The following is an 18,755-nucleotide window of genomic DNA, read 5'->3' as shown; positions in this document are numbered from 1 at the left end:
TCTATCTATCTATCTATCTATCTATCTATCTATCTATCTATCTATCTATCTATCTATCTATCTATCTATCTATCTGTCTATCTGTCTGTCTGTCTGTCTGTCTGTCTGTCTGTCTGTCTGTCTGTCTGTCTGTCTGTCTGTCTGTCTGTCTGTCTGTCTGTCTGTCTGTCTGTCTGTCTGTCTATCTATCTATCTACCTACCTACGTATCTATCTATCTATCTATCTATCTATCTATCTATCTATCTATCTATCTATCTATCTATCTATCTATCTATCTATCTATCTATCTATCTATCTATCTATCTATCTATCTGTCTATCTATCTGTCTGTCTGTCTGTCTGTCTGTCTGTCTGTCTGTCTGTCTGTCTGTCTGTCTGTCTGTCTATCTATCTGTTTATCTATCTATAAATACACTTTCCAGATGAACTGGAGGTGTTGTGAACATTTGAAGTGTGGTGAGAGGGACGGATGGGAGGTCTGGAATTATTTGGTGATATGACGGGTGAAGGAAGTATAAAAGGTCAGTTTGAGGGGGGAAGTCAGGTCAAGAAGAATTTTGTATATCACACAGGACATTTTACTACTCTGCAGGTATGTCATATCCTTTTTAATTGTTTTAAATTTAATTTGAATAATTAAAATAGAATAATCCATTTCATTTGCAATTTCTTATTAAAACAATACTTTGGGTTATAATGAAAGAGAAATGTCATGGTGGAAAAAGCTTTTACAGAACAATATAAGAAGTAAAGCAGTTTTTAACTCCCAAGGTTGGTACTAAAGAAAAAGAAGGTCTTTATAACCATAACATCTGATTTCCCTTCGCATGAATTGTGCAGGGCTTCACCAAGGTTACTGTACTGTCTCAGTGAGGGCAACTGAGGTAATGAAGATGACTTTCTAATAATGACTCCCACTTGAGTTCAGCAGTGACTGCAAACAATCAAACAGTGGATGTCTAGCTTGATGTGATCAGAGACCTTTATTTTCTTGGATTTTATGCTACTACTTTTTTTTCTCAAATTAGTGTTTTTGCTATTTATGTATTTTCTTCCTCAGATAATGGCTGACTTTGACATGGTGCTGAAGTACTGGGGTCCAGTGGAGGCGGACTACGCAACCACCGGGGGTCTGGTGCTGAACCGGTCAGTGTCTCCTTGTCAGGATTGTGGAAAGGACCCAGATGCAGAAGCAATAGAGGAGGCAGGGGTTCAAACGTAACAATGGGCAAGCTATTATTTATCAAAAAAGCTGTTAACAAAAATGCAGACAAAAGGTACAATGAAGAAAAGTATCAAAATAAAACAGGGCCAAATCAGTGGAAGAGGGAGGGCTGAAAAAGGGAGATCCAAAAGGGTTCAGGGAACAGGCAAACGACGACGCGTCAAAGTACACAAAAGAAAGGCCAGACTAAATACAGAAGAGGGTAATCACAAGACAAGAAACAGCTGGGAAGGGGGAGGTGAAACACAGGGGCAACAGGTGAGCAGATCAGACAAGAGGGAAACGATAATAAATTAGACAAGACAGGAAGTGACAAAACAGGACACATTTCAAAATAAAACAGTAACTAAAAATACAGAAACTGAAATCCTAACACCATATTAGATTAATCTGTCCTCTGGGTCAGAAGGTTTGCAGGGCTGTATTTTTAATTTAATTTAATTTCCCAATGTGAGGCAATAACAGTGTCCCCATTAGGGGTGAAACGATACATCAATAAAGACTGAGAATGGAAATTCCATACATATCCTTTTTAAGATTTCGAAAGAAATGAAATAAGACTTTTTATTTTATCTATTATATTTCATTTTATTTATATAAAGAAGAATACATATCTAATAGTGGAAATAAATGTAACTGATTCTGGTAATCTGGCATATGAAATTGTCTCATATCAATCTAAAGCCTCTAAATTGAACCAAATTGAAAGGGTACTATAGACTTTGTGATATCAGCATATATTTTATCAATGTCAAAGAGTAATTATGAAATATATTATCATATTGTGATAACTTGTGATGTATACCTCTTATCCTCAGTTGTACATAAGGCCTGTGTGTGTATTAATTTAAGGTGAATCCTCACATTTCCTTTTCCTCGCAGTTTATTCACAGAGCACCCAGAAACCCTGAAGTTATTCCCCAAGTTTGCCGGCATTGCCCATGGGGACCTGGCCGGGGATGCAAATGTTTCTGCCCACGGTGCCACGGTGCTGAAGAAACTGGGCGAACTGCTGAAGGCCAGAGGCGCCCACACTGCCATCCTCAAACCTCTGTCCAACAGCCACGCCAACAAGCACAAGATCCCCATTAATAACTTCAAGGTGAGGTTGATTGACACAAGGGCAAGTCTGAACATATGTAGCCCATTGTGGTTTGACCTTTCCTCCAACTTTTTGTGTCATCCGACCTCATTTTAAAGCAGTTTTGTGATTGTTTTATTCAGCTGATTTCAGAGATCATTGGTAAAGTCATGGCGGAGATGGCGGGACTGGATGCAGCCGGGCAGAGTGCATTGAGGAACGTAATGGCTGTCATCATCGCTGACATTGAGGCAGACTACAAAGAGCTGGGCTTCACTGAATGAAGATTATACTCACAAAGTTTTGCCGTTGACGGTCAAGAAAATGTACCACATGCAAAATAAAAAATACTAAAAATGGTTTGATATTCTGTAAGCCTAATTAAATAATGTTTGCAATTAAATGAAATCCAATACAGCACGATCCTTGACTACTTGTTCACCCATATCACATAATACCAATACAATTCTCTGCTCCTTTTTTTCACGCACTATTCAAGGTTTTATTCTTCTGCTGAATATTTAAAAAAACACACACACCTGATTTATGTGTTTTATTAGTCACCTCCTGTGTCCTCAATATTCAAGGTAATAGAGTTATAAATCAGTTCTGTAAAATAAAGCGTGCTCATCTCAAATAATAAAATATGAGATGCTGTTGGAAAGCCAATTCAATACAAAAGAGAAATAATTGGGTAGTTTGAAGGTCATTTCAATATCTGAGACACTGAGTATTTGAATGAAACCCTGTTTATTTATCACATACATGTTCATGTACACAGCACAGAACACAGTGAAAGTTAACCTTTGCATTCAACCCATCCTAGTAGGAGCTGAGAGGAGCATTTGCACAGCACCCAGGGCGCAGTGAGGGGGTCGTGCCTTGCTCAAGGGCACCACAGTAGTGACCAAGAGGTGAACTAGGAACTCTCCAAGTATACAGTCCACCCTCTCTACTTTGGTTTGTTCAGGGAACCTCCCGTACCCACGCCAAGTCACTAAAACTGAGTTACTGCCGCCCCAGTGACAGTGCAGATAATGTCAAGTCTACAACTCTTAACATCCAGTGTCTGGAAACACACACAAAACGCTCTCACAAACAAATGCAGACAGATACACACATGTAATATACTGTATATAAGAAAACAAAAATGTGAACACTTCACACAGCAATGTCCCCAAAGAGCCTCATACACAGTATTATCTTTCATTTCTTAGAAACCTGGTGATCAACTATGACTTTTGACTTGACCTTGTTGCTGCTGCTGCTAACACACTTACCTAAAATGGTGAACATGATAAACAAATGCAAAACAAACAAAAAACATTTGAATGGTTATATGGTTCCCAACACTATATTCTCTTATTATGGTTCATTAACACATAATCTCTGCAATGTTTTTAACCCATAAGTGAAATGTATAATTCCCTGGGTCAGTAAGTTTTATTCAACTACAGCTTAAAGTCTATGTTATGCTTAAAACTATCCAACTCAAATTTGATAGCAAAACTTCAAACAGCATTTGAAATGTCGGCCTTTGTTCATTGCAACTTCAACTGCCAGAATAGCCAGTGTCTTACAATGAAGACACCAGATCTCTTTTTTGGTTGATCAGTCAATTGCCTATTTATGATGAAGGTGAAATATATTTTTGTTATCATTGACATTCACATCCTGGCCCCTTGTGCCTCAGAGTTTCCGACTTCATGCAACAACAATGTTGGTAGTTGGATTGCCATAATTGCCATGATGATAACCCAACTATTAATAGTGTGTTTGGGTGTTTGGGTGTGTGTGTGTGTGTGTGTGTGTGTGTGTGTGTGTGTGTGTGTGTGTGTGTGTGTGTGTGCGTGCGCGCACATTAGGGCACGCATGCGGACGTGACACCAGGCACAGGACCTCTGGTGATACACACCGCTGCTTCCACCATGGGCTGGTTATGTATTACAGAAAGTTATATTATAATTAAATATGTCTTTTCACATCATTAACATTTCCTTTTCTGAAACACCAATGGTAGTATAGTTAAGATTGAAATTATAATCCAAGAGTGCAATGAAACAAATGTACATCTAAAATAACATAAATATCAAATGGGAGTGTCCTGTTCTTGATTATGACTGAAAACTGAAGAACCAGAAAAGCAGGAAGGCAAAGAGCTGCTCTAAAATCTGTTTTTAAACTGAATGTCAATATAACAAAGAGACATACTGCTTTTACTGTTCAAACTTATCTTTATTTTCTTGTATCTCCACTATTTTCCTGATGGAAGCAAAAGATTTAGGTTCAAAAGCCTATAACCATAAAAAACACATACACTAGGGGGAATATACACTGCCCTGCCAAAAAAAAGGTCACAAGCCTGTGGGGGCAGTGCTATGATCTGGGGTTGCTGCAGTTGGTCTGGTCTAGATTCAGCAACGTTATGTGCCCAAAGAATGAGGTCAGCTGACTACCTGAATACACTGAATGACCAGGTTATTCCATCAATGGATTTTTTCTTCCCTGATGGCACGGGCATGTTCCAAGATGACAATGCCAGGATCCATCGGGCTCAAGTTGCGAAAGAGTGGTTCAGGGAGCATGAGACATCATTTTCACACATGGATTGGCCCCCACAGAGTCCAGACCTGAACCCGATTGAGAATCTTTGGGATGTGCTGGAGAACAATTTGCGCAGCGGTCCGAATCTCCCATCATCAATACAAGATCTTGGCGAAAAATGAATGCAAGACAGAAAATGTGACATTGCAGAAGCTTGTGGAAATGATGCCACAGCGAACGCGTGCCGTTATCAGAGCTAAAGGCGGTCCAACGAATATTAGAGTGTGTGACCTTTTTTTGGCCAGGCAGTGTATAAAGGGCATACTGTACTGTATTATAATTATATTTTCTAAGCTTTAAAAGAAGCTGTGCAGCAGCATGTTCTCATTGGCCTTGATATAGAAAAACCAGCAGACTGATATCTGACACACACACACACACACACACACACACACACACACACACACACACACACACACACACACACACACACACACACACACACACACACACACACACACACACACACACACACACACACACACACACACACACACACACACACACACACACACACACACACACACACACACACACACACACACACACACACACACACACACACACACACGACTGTGTAATCTTTAATAGCTGATTAAACAAAAGAAACAGGCTTTTAATGTAGCTATTAGCCAGTCCATTAGATAACCGTTTCGGGTTCAAAGGTTCACTGTATTTGTTAATATCGTGAATGTCGAAAAAAAGGCAGTGTAAGTTAAAGTGCTCATTGGCTGCAGAAACACAGAGGCTTTATAAATCACATTAACGATGGTTTTGTTTTATTTAAGTGTCCTAGTGAGCCAGATTACAGTGTGCCAGCATGACCTGTACAGATTTAGTTGTGACCATCTGCACTTTAGGGAAACATTGCAGGGATAAGAAGCTGCCATAGCTAAAAGAACAAACATTTAATCTAAAATAAAAAAATATGCGGTCATGTGTTCTTGGCAACCACAAATAAATATAATTGAAAAAAGAGACACCCCTCCAGAGAGAACAGGAGCTAATCGAAGCTTGGCTGGTCGATGTCGGGGGGCACGGTGCAGCGCGTCAGGTTGGACAGGTAGAGAGCGGTAGCCATGGGAACAAGACCAGCCGATACCTTCAAGATGCTCAGCAGCCGCTCTCTAGCGTTGGTCACACCGTCTGGTGTCTGGAGGGGAAAACAGCACACAGGAGTTTTAAAGAAACAGAAACACTATGGAGACACTTTCAAAAGATGTAGCGACATGGCGTAGTTTTTAAAAGCGTGCAGTCAGTATTAAACATTTCCGACCCTTATTCTACACATTCATTTATCTCTGGAATTATGAATCACTTTAAACCATCATAAATCTTTGTCCGAAAGGTTGATTCAAACCTGATCCTCTGCAAACAGCAAGGGGCAGCTCAGCACTGCAGCCAGCTTCCTGACAGCGTCCAGCCGCTCGGTGGGCACCGAAGTGTTACGAGCTGCAAGAGACAGATTCATGAGAGGACCGAGACACAGAAAGGCTGCTCGCTTAAGAAACAACCAAGGGAGGCATGAGGAACATATAATAGTGATAGATGTATAATGCATTTGATCTCTTGCTCCTGTTTTTTCATTTGATTCAAGGAGCTGAAGCGAGCAAGAGAATACTTTATGAACTGAACTGGTCGACGTACCTTTAGTAACCATGAAGCAGACTTTTCCAAGTAAATATCCAGGGTCCAAATATTTCAGGGAAGCTTCTGCTGACTGGAAACTATCAGAACACAAACAAATACATGTAAAACTATTAGTTATTTATTCTGGGTTCATACAGCTTTTAAACTGTCAAATTCAAGCCCTTTCAAGGTACCTAAGCCAACATTTTCCAGACTATCAAAGCCTTTCTCTTATCACTGAAATTGTTACTTTTAATGCCATTGAGAGAAATTAAGTATACAGAATTCCACAGCAACCTTCGTATATTATCCTTTGTTTACTTTACCAGCTGTTGATATTTACTTTGATTGTACGTTTTGATAATGATTAATTAATGCTTTGGTTTGCAAAGCAAGGAGACAACAAATGTATATGCAAACTTTCATTTAAAAAATATTTAAACCTTGAATCTGGAGAACGTAACGGTACTATACAGAGGAGATATTTTTCCTGTGTGTTGAGGTGATATAAATGTAAATGTGGGGGGAGGATGTGAAAGTTACCTGAGCTCTGACGTCAGGTTGATAATAAACACCACCAGGTCTATCCTTGGTCGACTCTCCTCATTCTCCTTGGGCAGAGGCAGACTCTTAGCTAGTCTCCTGATGGGTAAAATATGGATATGTTTACCGTTATGTAGCAAACAGAGGCTTAATGACACAGATGTGTATGATGTGTTCATGACATCAGACAACTCAGGACCGGTGTATGTGGCTTTGAAAATACAATGCATTGACAATTAAAAAAAACAAAACATATACCAAGTCTAGCTCAAACTAGAGTAAGCAGATGGTGGTTCCAGGTGTGTGCTTATTGACCATTTCCTGTGACGGACAGCTGAGCTCAGCAGTTTAAAAAAGACTTGCCAGTACTCACACATTCACAGTGAACGCAGTCTCCTCCACCAGAACGTCTGCTAAACTCTGCTGGAACTGCTCCTCACTCTCCACCAGCTGGAGGAGAAACAAACCAAATCAGCACAAAGCTGGATGAAATGACACGGTATTTAAAATTAAAGAAGCCCATTCAAATGTAACACATTATTGCATTGGGGGCTGACCCTGGCGTTGGGAAACATTTCTTAAAAAGAGCATGTGTTTTTGTGCTCCTATGTCCATGGTGAGGTTCATGTGAAACTGAGGTCCTTTAATTTAGGTAAAGTAGCAACACTAAAGTGTAACCAAATCAATGTTTAAAAAAACGTCCTGCATTAAAATGTGTATTTAATAGTGGAAGAACTAACAACCATTAACAGTAAACGTGCATCCGATTAGGGGCAAATGACTGTTAAACACTTAACCTGTCAACCTGACAGCTATTAACACAACATCGCACTTTCTCTGTAACTTTTCATATTTAAGACCATAACAACAAAATAAACTCACCAGGATGTTCGCTGTGTTCAACGAAGGCAGCTTACTAAAGGGCTTCAGCAAAGACATCCTGATGTAAACACTCAAAACAATTGCAGTTTCGAAGAAAATGTAGTAAACAAATCCTCACTGCTCATTGCATGCTCACTCGCGCTTCTTTTCTTAACGTGCGTCTGACATCACGTTTTCCCCTGACGTCATCGCGCTCTCCCCACACAGGCGGGAGCTTTGCGCTACCTGCAGGCTGCCGGGGGTTTCACAGTTCACTCCTCATGCATTGAAAGTACATAATTTCCTGGAGCAAAATGCTGCATCAGTAATTTATGTGTTAAAAAAATCTTTGCTAAAACTCAGAAAATGCAATTAAGTACAGTTTGAGTCCCTTACATATTTTTGATTTTCACTTTTTACTTCCAGTTCATTGCATTCAGAGGCAAAATTATACTTTTGATTTCACATTTATTTAAAAAGTTTTAGTTAATACATACCTTAGATATGTATTCCATATATTATTACAAAACATATCCAACTACTGTGTTATGACTTTTATGGATTAAGCCACTGAGCAGTACATTCAGTATTTTAAATAAGCTCTAAAGTTGCTAGCTGCAACATTTGTGATGTTTACACAATATTCTGAATCCAATATTGTTCGGTTTTGCATATTTTCTTATGAATCTGTTCTATTTTAATGCTAAACATTTAACCCTGTACTCAAGCTTCAAATAAACTTATATTTATAACGGATTGTTTATTTTTGATATTTCTACTTTTACCAAAGTAAAAGATCTTCCACAGCACGGATGAAATCCTCTTGACTCATAAACCTACTTATATATATATTTATTAGATATTTAATAATATTATTTTCGTACAATTTATAAAAGATAGAACAAAATAGCTAAAACAAACTCCCAAAACACAAACTGAATGTTAAAAAATGATAAGAAAAGAAAATAGAATAGAAGCAGAACATTTTATTTTCTTAATGGTGGCACAGCAAAGTAGATTCATATCCCATATACCTCCAGGTTGTATCACAGCAAACAGGACACAAGTCCCTGGGCCTTTAAGTGTCAGTCTGCAAATATGAACATCATCTTTATGCATACAGATGTCAGGACTGAGCGCAAATATATGGACTAATTCTTTCAGTGGGGACAAGTGAGTTCATTTTCAAAGCATGGGCTCATCACTGTAAGTTAAATGCATTCTGGGGGTTGAGTGTCGGATTTCAAATGAGATTGTTATGGCTTGAAGGCAGCGAATTAAACACAAACATCAGAGGAGCGTTCAGTCATTCAGAGCTCATTTCAAATATTACTGAGATGCTCTCACGTTAATGAGGTCACCCTGTGTAAATGAAACCACAGCTACTGAAACTGATTCCTAAAGGAACAGAAAAAAAACATTGTCAACATCAAAGTACTAACTAATAATAAAAAAATAACAGCACTTCATGTGTGTCAAATAAACAGACTCAAAGTAGGACTGCTGTCTCTTCACTCTGTCAAAAAGAACTGTACATTAGATCAACAAGATGGCATAAAAAATGTCTGCTTCCGAGTCACACCAGCCTCACACACCAGTCTTATAAAAGTTGGATTCTCATGTCTCCTTGACCGCCACCCCTGAAGTTGTTCCCTCATTCCCATGTTAAGTTTCCACCGTCCACCCCGGCTAATGTCCCACTTTTAACACAAACACACATTCACTCCGACACACACTCATCTCTCCATGCTCTTTCTTAGTAATTATAAATCCAAAGCAAAGACGTTGGAGGCGCCCCGTTCATATTTCTCCGGACTCTCGCTCCTCAGAGCTGGAGCGTCGGTCCCGCTCTAAGGAGAGGGATCTCTCTCGTTCCCTCTCGATCCTGGCTGTGTCCGCGGCAGGCGGGGGGGACTTCTCCCTGTCCTCCCACTCTCCGCTCTCCGCCCTTTCGTCACGCCAACCCTCCACTGCTGCACCCACTTTTGCTTTGTCCTGGGACGGCGAGGGCTCTCTGTCGCGAGTGTGGGATGATCTTTCTCTGGAGGACCTGAGGAGAGACCACAGATTGATAAAATAATACATGTTTTTAATTTAAATTTGTAATCTCTTTTTTCAGACGGGAGGCAACTCTACGACATGACTTATGCCATCACTGGTTGCATTATGTGGATTCAGAATCAGAATACACACAAAATATTAATATAAACATTCAAAATAAGAATGTCCAATAAAAGATCAAAGAAAATAATAAAAATACTTTTATAAACACAAGAGTTAGTTATTAAGTAGGTCCACACATCCCGCCCTGGTGATGCTTTATTTAAGTTTGGGGGATGAATAATAAGCACACCTCTTCCTTCTGCTCCTGTGAGAGTGGGAGCGTGAGCGATGCCGCTCCTTGTGTCGATGTTTCCTCTCTCGCTCACGATCCCGATCGCCACCTTCTTCTCTGGAACGAGATGAGTGGTGGCGTCTTGAATGGTGCGAGGACGAAGTTCCCCCGTCCCTGGAAAAAATATTTAGATGAATAAAAACCCATTTTAAAGTTTTATGTTGAAAAAAGACATTACTAAATGTAAATGAACCGGTAGGCTCCACTGCTATGAGCTGTTGATCTGCAGATAAAGGCTTCATATTGCAGCATCCTGATGGATCTCATCTTGTTTTTAATTAAGTTGGTTGATCCTGGCCTTCACAACAGCTGCAGTCATTAGAAACACGATGACATTTTTTACGTTTTGTTAATGGCCATGCTATTTTAATTTCAGACAAGGAAGCCCAGCAATGTTTTTCTTTCATGTCCAACAATTCTGATCAAACTTCAGAATCCGTGTACACTTACTGCATTTTTAAAAATGTTTATTATTGATTGTGGTCAAAGCAGACATACCTGTATCGTTCTCCACTTCTAGATCTCGACCTAAGATGGACAGAAAAACAAATCAATACCGAACACTGATATATACAACAGCTTTCATCTTTTTTACTGATGAAAATAATAATACAAATAATAATTCTTGATATTTCTCTGTGAGGGTTATCATAGTGTGAACAATTCATGCCATTACATCTCCAGTAAGCAGCAATAAATGATGTTTTTTCTTACCTTCTCCGCTCCCTTTCCCTTTCTCTCTCCCAGGTTTGCTCTCTTTCACGCTCAGTATTCCGCTCCTGCTCTCGTTCCCGCTCCCGTTCTCGTTCACGCTCCACCTCCCACTGGCGCTCCTTTTCGTCATCTCTTTCCCGCTCCTCTCTTCTTCTTGAACGCATTCTTTCTTGTTTCTCTATAACTGCTTTCTGGATTAAAACAAAAAAAAGCACAACAAAAAGTAAATACCAGCAGCTAATTCTGTTGTATTCTTTGTAATTTAGAACACAAATAAGAGACCATAACTGAGAAAAATTATTGTGTCGCGTTGAGAAATGATATGCATGCTAGCTCCAGCGCCCTTACCCTTAGCTTTTCAAGTTTCTCCCTGATTTCTATGAAGCCGATGTGCAGTTTTCCCCCAAAGTGGTCAGCTAGACGACGATCGTTGTCGTGAAGACCGAGGTACGCAGAGCACACTTCGCACACCCTGAGTTTCTGTTGTTGAAAGCTGGAGGCAGGCATCGAGTTCCTGTACACATCCTGCAACAACAAAACAATGTGAGACTGCGAAGCTTAAAAAAAGTGAACAAAAGACACAGCATAAAAACATTAGAGACTTTCATTTGAATTTCTTCATGCCTGCGTTATCAACTTTCAGAAAGCTATTTCTGGTTACCGTTTAGTACTTATTTTTGATAACAGGTCACTTGAGACTAAAAAATATTGTTTAACCTGCGCCTCTCAGTCTCACCGGAGATCACCCCTGCTGGCACTGATGGTGCACAGATTCATTTGAGAACAACTGACAAGCAATCCCAAAACAATTATTTGTTGGGAGAATTGTTATTGTTATTCCTCCTAGACACCACGTTCCCGAGAGGGAGCAAGGAAGATAGTGAGTGTGTGTATGTTTGTAAGAGAGAGACAAACACACTCCCACAGTCTACGGAACGTGTTTGTTTTGCTGAAAGAATGTCACGACTGATAAGATAACAGACGTCCCTTTATCGGTAATGGTGGATACAAGTCCTGCGGCGGGTTTTTGGGCAGACATGATTTGATCGGTTTGGACGAGTCATGCAGCTCCAGTCCGCAGCAGAGTAGAGAAATATCAACGACGTGCAGCGAGAGCACATACACAAAGATCTCTAATTATTAATTGCATATAAATGTAAACACGTTCATTTGTTTCACTGTTTTAGAATTTCAGAACATGTTTGTTTTAATGCCAGAATGTTAGAGCACTTAAAAGCACTGGTAATTTATTTATTTTTCCTTTACATTTTAAGAGACTTTTTTCCCCTTTTGCATAATGGCTGTTTTTAAATAATCAATAACAGCATTAAACTAGCCACAATAAAGCAGTTATTGTCTCTCTGACCTCTGCTTCTTTCTTTAAGCCCCGGGTCTTCTCCACCATCTCCAGCACCTCCTGGGCTTCGTCTACATTCCCTTCACCCCCGAGCTGCTCCGCCCGGGCCAGCAGCTTCCCGATCTCTTCGTTGAGCTCGTGGACGCGTTCAGCCTTTATTAGCAGGAGAAACAAAATTAATTTAACTTGTAAAAAGTTTTTAACTTTTCACAGATTCACAAAAACTATATGGTGTGAAAGGTCATCTTTCCAGGCAAGTAATCACTTCTGATACAAAGAGACCTGCATTCACAAAGACCTGATAAGGATCTCACGATCAATCTCAACAGTGGGTTTGTCACCTTCGCAGCCACTTCAGCGCTGATCTCATCCTGCGTCTCCACTAGTCTCTTCTTAGCCAGCTCAGTCCTGCGGTCGCAGTCAGCGATGAAAGACTGAAGATGTTCTGCAGCCTGTGAAACAACACAGATACTGTTGAAATAAATGGGTCCTTGTTTGTGTTAAATAAACCGTGACCAGAATAAACTCTACTCAGGTCATTTTAAAACTTATTTTAAAGACAAGTGGATATGCATGCAAAAGTCAGCAGTACTTTGTGGGATTTTATATGAATTATTTGCTGAGAAGAGAGAAGAATATCCCAGGAGCAGTGGGCTGCCGTTATCTACAGCGCCCGGGGAGCAGCGACACCTCGGTAGTCTTGACTTGAACCAGTGACCTTCCGGTTCCCAGGCCAAGTCCCTATGGATTTCGCCACCACCCCATATACTATGTATATTTATTTATTATTACGGGTTTATCTGCTGTGCTCACACTGCCCTCACTGATCCTTTAAATTACCTTCAAGTTCTGATGCAGTAAGTCTTAACAGCAGCACTTGGAACACATGTTGACATTCTTATAAATGAAAGTGGCAAAAATAAAAAGACGGAATTTTTCACTTATAACTTAAATAGTAATGCTTAATAAAATCTCTTTGTCACAGACGACAGTACCATCTCTGAATTATTAAACAACATTTAATCTTTCTAGTCTTGATATGGGCGGGGATAATGTCCAGCACAGAAACTCGTCTGATGTGTCCTGCTGCTTAACAAAAAAAAACACAGTTTACAATCACTGTAAGACAGGTTTTCTTTCAGCGTGGTCTGCTGTTTTCGAAAACTGTCTAGGAATTGATTTTATTGGGTGGAAACGACTTAAACTTCGACATCAACAACTGCTGCTTTCAATGGGCTTCAAATGATGATGTGTGTGTGTGTGTGTGTGTATATTACTTACATCGAGTTCAAAGAAGTACTCCTGCTCCTTAGAAGCAATCTCGTAGTCTGCTCTCAGGGCCAAGTCATGGACTTTCATACACTCTCCCAGATCCATTCTCTGCAGAAATCAGAAAGACAAAGCCATGCACTGTGTTTGTACGCGTCGTCATGTCTCATGCTAATAATTCCCTAATGTCTTAAAGCAATTAAAAAGGCATCACAAAAAGGAAAGCTCTTGAATCACACTGCTGCAAGGCCACATCTTTGACAGGACTGAATTTGCTGTGCTTTATACTCTATTGGTTGTGTGCATTCACATTCAATGAATTTAAACTGTGATGATTTAAAGGGACAGAAAGATATTAGACAAGCTAAAAGTTAAATCCAATTGTTTATAGGCAACATTTCAAAATAGTTGTTTACCCAAACTACAGCTGACATTTCAACCTTCTAGTACTGCAGCTTTCTCCCCTTTTCCCTTTCAGGGCCTTTGACCTTCAATATGAAGTGAAACATTGGCATTAGGGTCATATGAAAAGTAGCCCCTTGTCTGTATGTTTACAAGCAATGGCATGCTACTTGATCCTGAAATTAAAAGAAGACTCTGTATATACAAATATGAGTTCTACACTGCTCACACAATATAAATGCCACATGTGTGCACCCTAAAAACTAAGTCAGCACTTAAGAGCTTGAAGGCATTGTGTCATTGTAGGTTAAAGGTGATGGATTAGAAGTTAAACCAACTTTAAGGGCACCAGCCACCCTATAATGTTCTATGTATGTATGTGTCTAAACATGATACTCACAGTGCCAGACAGTATATCATGGGGACATGAATCCAGGAGGTGACTTTTGCAGACTCGCTCATCTGAGAACTTGATTCTCTGCCGCATGGAATCCCCTTTAAAAAAAACAAAAGCAGAAAGACAGGGTTAGTTTTCATCCAGCAACAGATCAAAACAGAGCACCATACGTAGAGCTCGCAATGAATGAGTTGAACATCTGTTAACAGCTAATCCTAAAAGTTAGGTGCTCAGATATTCTGTTAAATGACAACATCTGGTGGTAAGAAAAGAGCCCACTGACTGTGATCAGTTATTAAAACGTGGTTTGTACTATACGATTTACAATAATGCTTTATTGTCAGACCGAGACTGAAATGTTTCTTCCATCACAGCAGCTCCATTTGCAACATCAACAAAGACTATTTAAGACAACATACAAGGAAACAGACATATTTTTTACACGCTCAAGACCCTTTATCGTACAATTGACATAGGATTTAACAATGTATTCAATACTGTTGGTGAAGATATTGGCAACAACCTAACTTGCCAAGCATACTGAGACACAACAGGTAGCTAGCCGGTTAGCTATCCTCATGTTAGCTAGCGTGGTTTGCAAAGCGTGCCTCACTGTCACTGACATCGCTTAGCTCCACGGCTAATGCTTGCATCAACACACACTTATCCGACACCCCGCTCCCCGAACAGCGGCTCACCGTCTCTCCCTGTCCCCATGAGCTGGTCCAGCATCGCTCTCATCTGAGCTTGGGCCGACATGTTTCTGCAGGTTTAGCTAACTCCCAGGCAGCGATACACTTCACACATGCAGCCTCCTGACTGCAGGCCTCGCGGCTCCACCACAGACCGCCGATCCTCGTACAACTTTTCCCCACGAGGAGGATGAGCCCGATTCCCGCTGGTGTGTGTGTATATGTGTGTATGCTCCGTTATAACAATGTTCCAGTTATCACAGCACTTTGACGACAGCTAAATGTGACTTTGTGACGCGGGACGTCTCCGGGTCGTCTGTTTGAAAACTGCTGGAGTCCCGTGTCGGTGAGTGGAGGTGTTAGCAGAGTGGAGCTCAGATATCTTTGCGCAGACAGGCCGGTGGGTGAGCTCACTGAATATCTGTGTAAAATAAGTAAACAGTTCTTCTGTAACATTACAGTTCTCTGACTGTGTTTCTAGCTGCTCGGCTAGAAGTTGGCAAGTTTATTCAACGTCCTTTCTTCCGCCTTTCCACTTCCCTCCCGTGCGCGTCTCCGCGGAGCGCGCTCTAGTCCCCCCGCCTCGAGGAAGTGCTGCAGTCAGCCTCGCGCACATCGATGTTATGGTGACGTTTCACCTCCTAGAAAATAACATGATAAGAAAGATATTGATGGTAAAATACTGTATTTTCTTTAAACTTATTTATTTTATTTATGAAATACTACATTCACAAATGCAAATGGACTAAAATAAAACTTCACAATTCAAAATAGATGTCACACTGTTGACACGTTACAGGGACTTCGTAGTATACTTATGAAAACAGAACAGTAAAGCCTTAAATAATTGTATTTAGTGTCTGAATGCGTTCTTTACATATAATAAAAATGGTGGCTGTAATGTAATGATGGTATGAACGTTATCAGTTATATTACGCGGTGACGTAGTTCCGGTCTCCGCTGTACAGTTGAACAAGTTATAGAGACACGCGTGAGTTAGCTCCGCAATGCAGTTTGTAACGTGTTAATCCAAAGCCCTAATAAACTACACGATAAGTGACACAGTGTGTGCGTATCGTGACATGGTGTCAGAAGTTACGGACTGAACGCCGAAAGAACTAAGATGGCCAAGTTTGGACCGCCAGAACAGTTTGACTTTACCCGGCCAGGGGAATGGCCAGTGTGGAGGCGCCGATTCGACAGGTTTCGAGCGGCTTCCAAGCTCAACAAAGAGAACTGTGAGGTACAAGTCAACGCTCTTCTGTATTCGATGGGGAAAGAAGCAGAGCCAATTTATGAATCGTTTGTGTATACGGAGGACGACGAAAGTGATAACCCAGAACTTGACTACGATATAGTTATAGCTAGGTTTAATGATCACTTCGTGCCTAAGCGCAACGTGATACATGAGCGAGCATGCTTCCACAAGCGTGTGCAGAGGGCTGGAGAAATGGTGGAATCTTTCGTGAGGAGCCTTTATGAGCTAGCCCAATACTGTGAATTCGGCATAACAAAGGATGAACAAATTAGAGACCGACTCGTCATTGGCATCCTAGATAGCGAGGTCTCACAAAAGTTGCAACTTGAGGCGGATCTTACGCTGGAGAGGGCTATCCAGCTAGCCCGACAGAGCGAGCAGATCAAGAAGCAGAGCGAGGAGCGGGCAGAGTGCTCAGTGAATGCTGTGGGACAAAGGGGACAGGCAGGCTGGAAACGCGGCAAGGGCAGGTGGCAGCGAGATGGACGAAACGGTCCCAAACGAGAGGAGTACAGCAAACAAAATGGATGCTGCTCACGGTGTGGCAGGACACACGCACGTGAAGAACGTTGCCCCGCACACGACAAGGAATGCCGGGGATGAGGTAAGCTAGGACACTTTGAACTGGTGTGCAAAAGCAAAATGACAAAACAATTAATGGCTGTGACACACGAATTTGACGATGATGATGATCAAGCTTTCTTTATCGGTGCAGTGACAAATCAGGCCCATACAGTAGTTGAGCAGCCAGATTTCAGTGATGATTGGCGTGTCACACTTCCCATCAACAATAGTCTAGTTGACTTTAAAATTGACACGGGGGCAGACATTACTGTAATGACTGTGAAAACGTACAACAAAATGCCAAACAAGCCCCAATTAGCTAAGACTACAGTCAGTGCCACAAGCCCAGGCGGGGAAGTAAAGTGCATAGGCAGATTCCTGGCCACATGCCGGCACAAGGGCCAAAAGTATGCCTTCTGGATAACGGTAATCAAAGGACAGTTTGCACAGAACCTACTGGGGGGAGGAGTGGCAAAATCCATGGGCCTTGTGAAACGGCTGAATGCAGTGTGCACCGTGACGGACGACCTATTCGGAGAAATAGGACTCCTACAGTGCGACCCTGTCAAAATCGAGCTGAAACCAGGCGTGGAGCCCTATGTCGCCACAACGCCGCGCCGGGTGCCGTTTCCCCTCCTGCCAAAGGTCGAAAAGGAGCTGGGGCGCATGTTGGAGATGGGCATAATCGAGCATGTCACAGGGCCCACCGACTGGTGCGCACCCATGGTGCCTGCGGAAAAAAAGAATAAAGACCAGGTCAGAGTGTGCGTGGACCTCAAGAGGCTCAACAAGGCTGTCAAGCGAGAACGGTATGTTTTGCCCACACTGGAGGACATTGCTCCCAAGCTAGCGGGGGCAAAGGTGTTCTCCACGCTAGATGCCTCTAGTGGCTTCTGGCAAATTCCCCTGGACCCCGACAGCCAAAAACTGACCACCTTCATCACACCCATGGGCAGGTTCTGTTTCAGGCGGCTCCCATTCGGGATCTCTTCAGCCCCTGAGATTTTCCAGAGACTGATGACCGACCTGCTCAGGGGCCATGAGGGAGTCGTGGTCGTGATGGACGACATACTCGTCTACGGTGCGGACGAGGAGGAGCACAACAGGCGGCTGAACACAGTCCTCCAGACCATCAGGCGGTCTGGACTGAAACTGAACAAAGCAAAGTGCCGGTTCAACAAGTCGGAGACCGGCTACTTCGGACACATAATCAGCGCAGAGGGCATGAAAGTAGACAAAAGCAAAGTGAGTGCAATCACTGAGATGCCCAGCCCAAACAACGTGGGAGAGCTGCGCCAGGTCCTGGGCATGATCAACTACCTGGGGAGGTTCCTGCCAGGCCTCTCAACCGCGCTACACCCAGTCACTGACCTGCTCAAGAAGGACAGTGCGTGGGCATGGGGTGACCTCCAAGAGAGAGCGCTGCAGAAAGCCAAAGACATGCTCTCGTCAGCCCCAGCACTGGCCTACTACGACTCCAACCGCCGCACCATCGTCAGCGCGGACGCCAGCAGCTACGGCCTGGGCGCCACACTACTCCAGGAGCACAGCGGTGAGTTGAAACCTGTTGCATTCTGCTCACGCACTCTTACAGAAACCGAGAAACGCTACTCCCAAATAGAAAAGGAGTGCTTGGCAGCGGTGTGGTCATGCGAACGCTTTGTACGTTATGTACAGGGGCTAGACAGTTTTTGCCTCCAGACAGACCACAAGATAGATAGAATCGGAGGATGAAACCCTCTTTATTGTCACATACATGGGT

At 42.0% G+C, this 18,755-nt stretch overlaps 3 protein-coding genes across 3 annotated transcripts; 1 reads left to right on the top strand and 2 right to left on the bottom strand.

Moving 5' to 3' along the window:
- Positions 1 to 424: 424 nt before the first annotated feature.
- Positions 425 to 2,725, top strand: mb (myoglobin). Its single transcript, XM_063884771.1, has 4 exons — positions 425 to 594; positions 1,063 to 1,148; positions 2,110 to 2,329; positions 2,452 to 2,725. The coding sequence occupies exons 1-4, from the start codon at positions 472 to 474 to the stop codon at positions 2,590 to 2,592; spliced, it is 570 nt and encodes a 189-aa protein (XP_063740841.1). The 5' UTR covers positions 425 to 471; the 3' UTR covers positions 2,593 to 2,725.
- Positions 2,726 to 5,669: 2,944 nt separating this feature from the next.
- On the bottom strand, positions 5,670 to 8,164 carry pane1 (proliferation associated nuclear element). Its single transcript, XM_063884260.1, has 6 exons — positions 7,967 to 8,164; positions 7,458 to 7,534; positions 7,085 to 7,183; positions 6,560 to 6,639; positions 6,273 to 6,364; positions 5,670 to 6,065 (listed from the first exon to the last, which is right to left on the bottom strand). The coding sequence occupies exons 1-6, from the start codon at positions 8,021 to 8,023 to the stop codon at positions 5,916 to 5,918; spliced, it is 555 nt and encodes a 184-aa protein (XP_063740330.1). The 5' UTR covers positions 8,024 to 8,164; the 3' UTR covers positions 5,670 to 5,915.
- Positions 8,165 to 8,911: 747 nt separating this feature from the next.
- On the bottom strand, positions 8,912 to 15,752 carry zgc:158803 (LUC7 domain-containing protein). Its single transcript, XM_063884502.1, has 10 exons — positions 15,178 to 15,752; positions 14,483 to 14,577; positions 13,693 to 13,791; positions 12,753 to 12,863; positions 12,421 to 12,564; positions 11,403 to 11,579; positions 11,055 to 11,245; positions 10,839 to 10,868; positions 10,299 to 10,454; positions 8,912 to 9,995 (listed from the first exon to the last, which is right to left on the bottom strand). Exons 1-10 carry the CDS (start codon positions 15,236 to 15,238, stop codon positions 9,746 to 9,748), a joined length of 1,314 nt encoding a protein of 437 aa, XP_063740572.1. The 5' UTR covers positions 15,239 to 15,752; the 3' UTR covers positions 8,912 to 9,745.
- Positions 15,753 to 18,755: the final 3,003 nt, after the last annotated feature.

Source organism: Eleginops maclovinus, chromosome 5, assembly GCF_036324505.1.
Source record: "Eleginops maclovinus isolate JMC-PN-2008 ecotype Puerto Natales chromosome 5, JC_Emac_rtc_rv5, whole genome shotgun sequence".
Taxonomy (NCBI): domain Eukaryota; kingdom Metazoa; phylum Chordata; class Actinopteri; order Perciformes; family Eleginopidae; genus Eleginops; species Eleginops maclovinus.
Note: the sequence above shows the minus strand (reverse complement) of the source record. Positions and strands in the feature narration are given on the sequence as shown.

What these genes read in the sequence shown, in the direction of transcription:
- pane1 (XM_063884260.1), bottom strand. Translation starts at nt 8,023, where the DNA reads ATGTCTTTGCTGAAGCCCTTTAGTAAGCTGCCTTCGTTGAACACAGCG. An exon ending in AACCTGACGTCAGAGCTCAG is followed by an intron (nt 6,640 to 7,084) that starts GTAACTTTCACA and finishes GTGTTCTGATAG; the next exon opens with TTTCCAGTCAGCAGAAGCTT. An exon ending in TGCTGTTTGCAGAGGATCAG is followed by an intron (nt 6,066 to 6,272) that starts GTTTGAATCAAC and finishes TTTCCCCTCCAG; the next exon opens with ACACCAGACGGTGTGACCAA.
- zgc:158803 (XM_063884502.1), bottom strand. Translation starts at nt 15,238, where the DNA reads ATGTCGGCCCAAGCTCAGATGAGAGCGATGCTGGACCAGCTCATGGGG. An exon ending in GCTTAAAGAAAGAAGCAGAG is followed by an intron (nt 11,580 to 12,420) that starts GTCAGAGAGACA and finishes TTGTTGTTGCAG; the next exon opens with GATGTGTACAGGAACTCGAT. An exon ending in CACAGGAGCAGAAGGAAGAG is followed by an intron (nt 9,996 to 10,298) that starts GTGTGCTTATTA and finishes GTCTCTCCTCAG; the next exon opens with GTCCTCCAGAGAAAGATCAT.
- mb (XM_063884771.1), top strand. Translation starts at nt 472, where the DNA reads ATGGGAGGTCTGGAATTATTTGGTGATATGACGGGTGAAGGAAGTATA. An exon ending in GACATTTTACTACTCTGCAG is followed by an intron (nt 595 to 1,062) that starts GTATGTCATATC and finishes TTTCTTCCTCAG; the next exon opens with ATAATGGCTGACTTTGACAT. An exon ending in TCCCCATTAATAACTTCAAG is followed by an intron (nt 2,330 to 2,451) that starts GTGAGGTTGATT and finishes TGTTTTATTCAG; the next exon opens with CTGATTTCAGAGATCATTGG.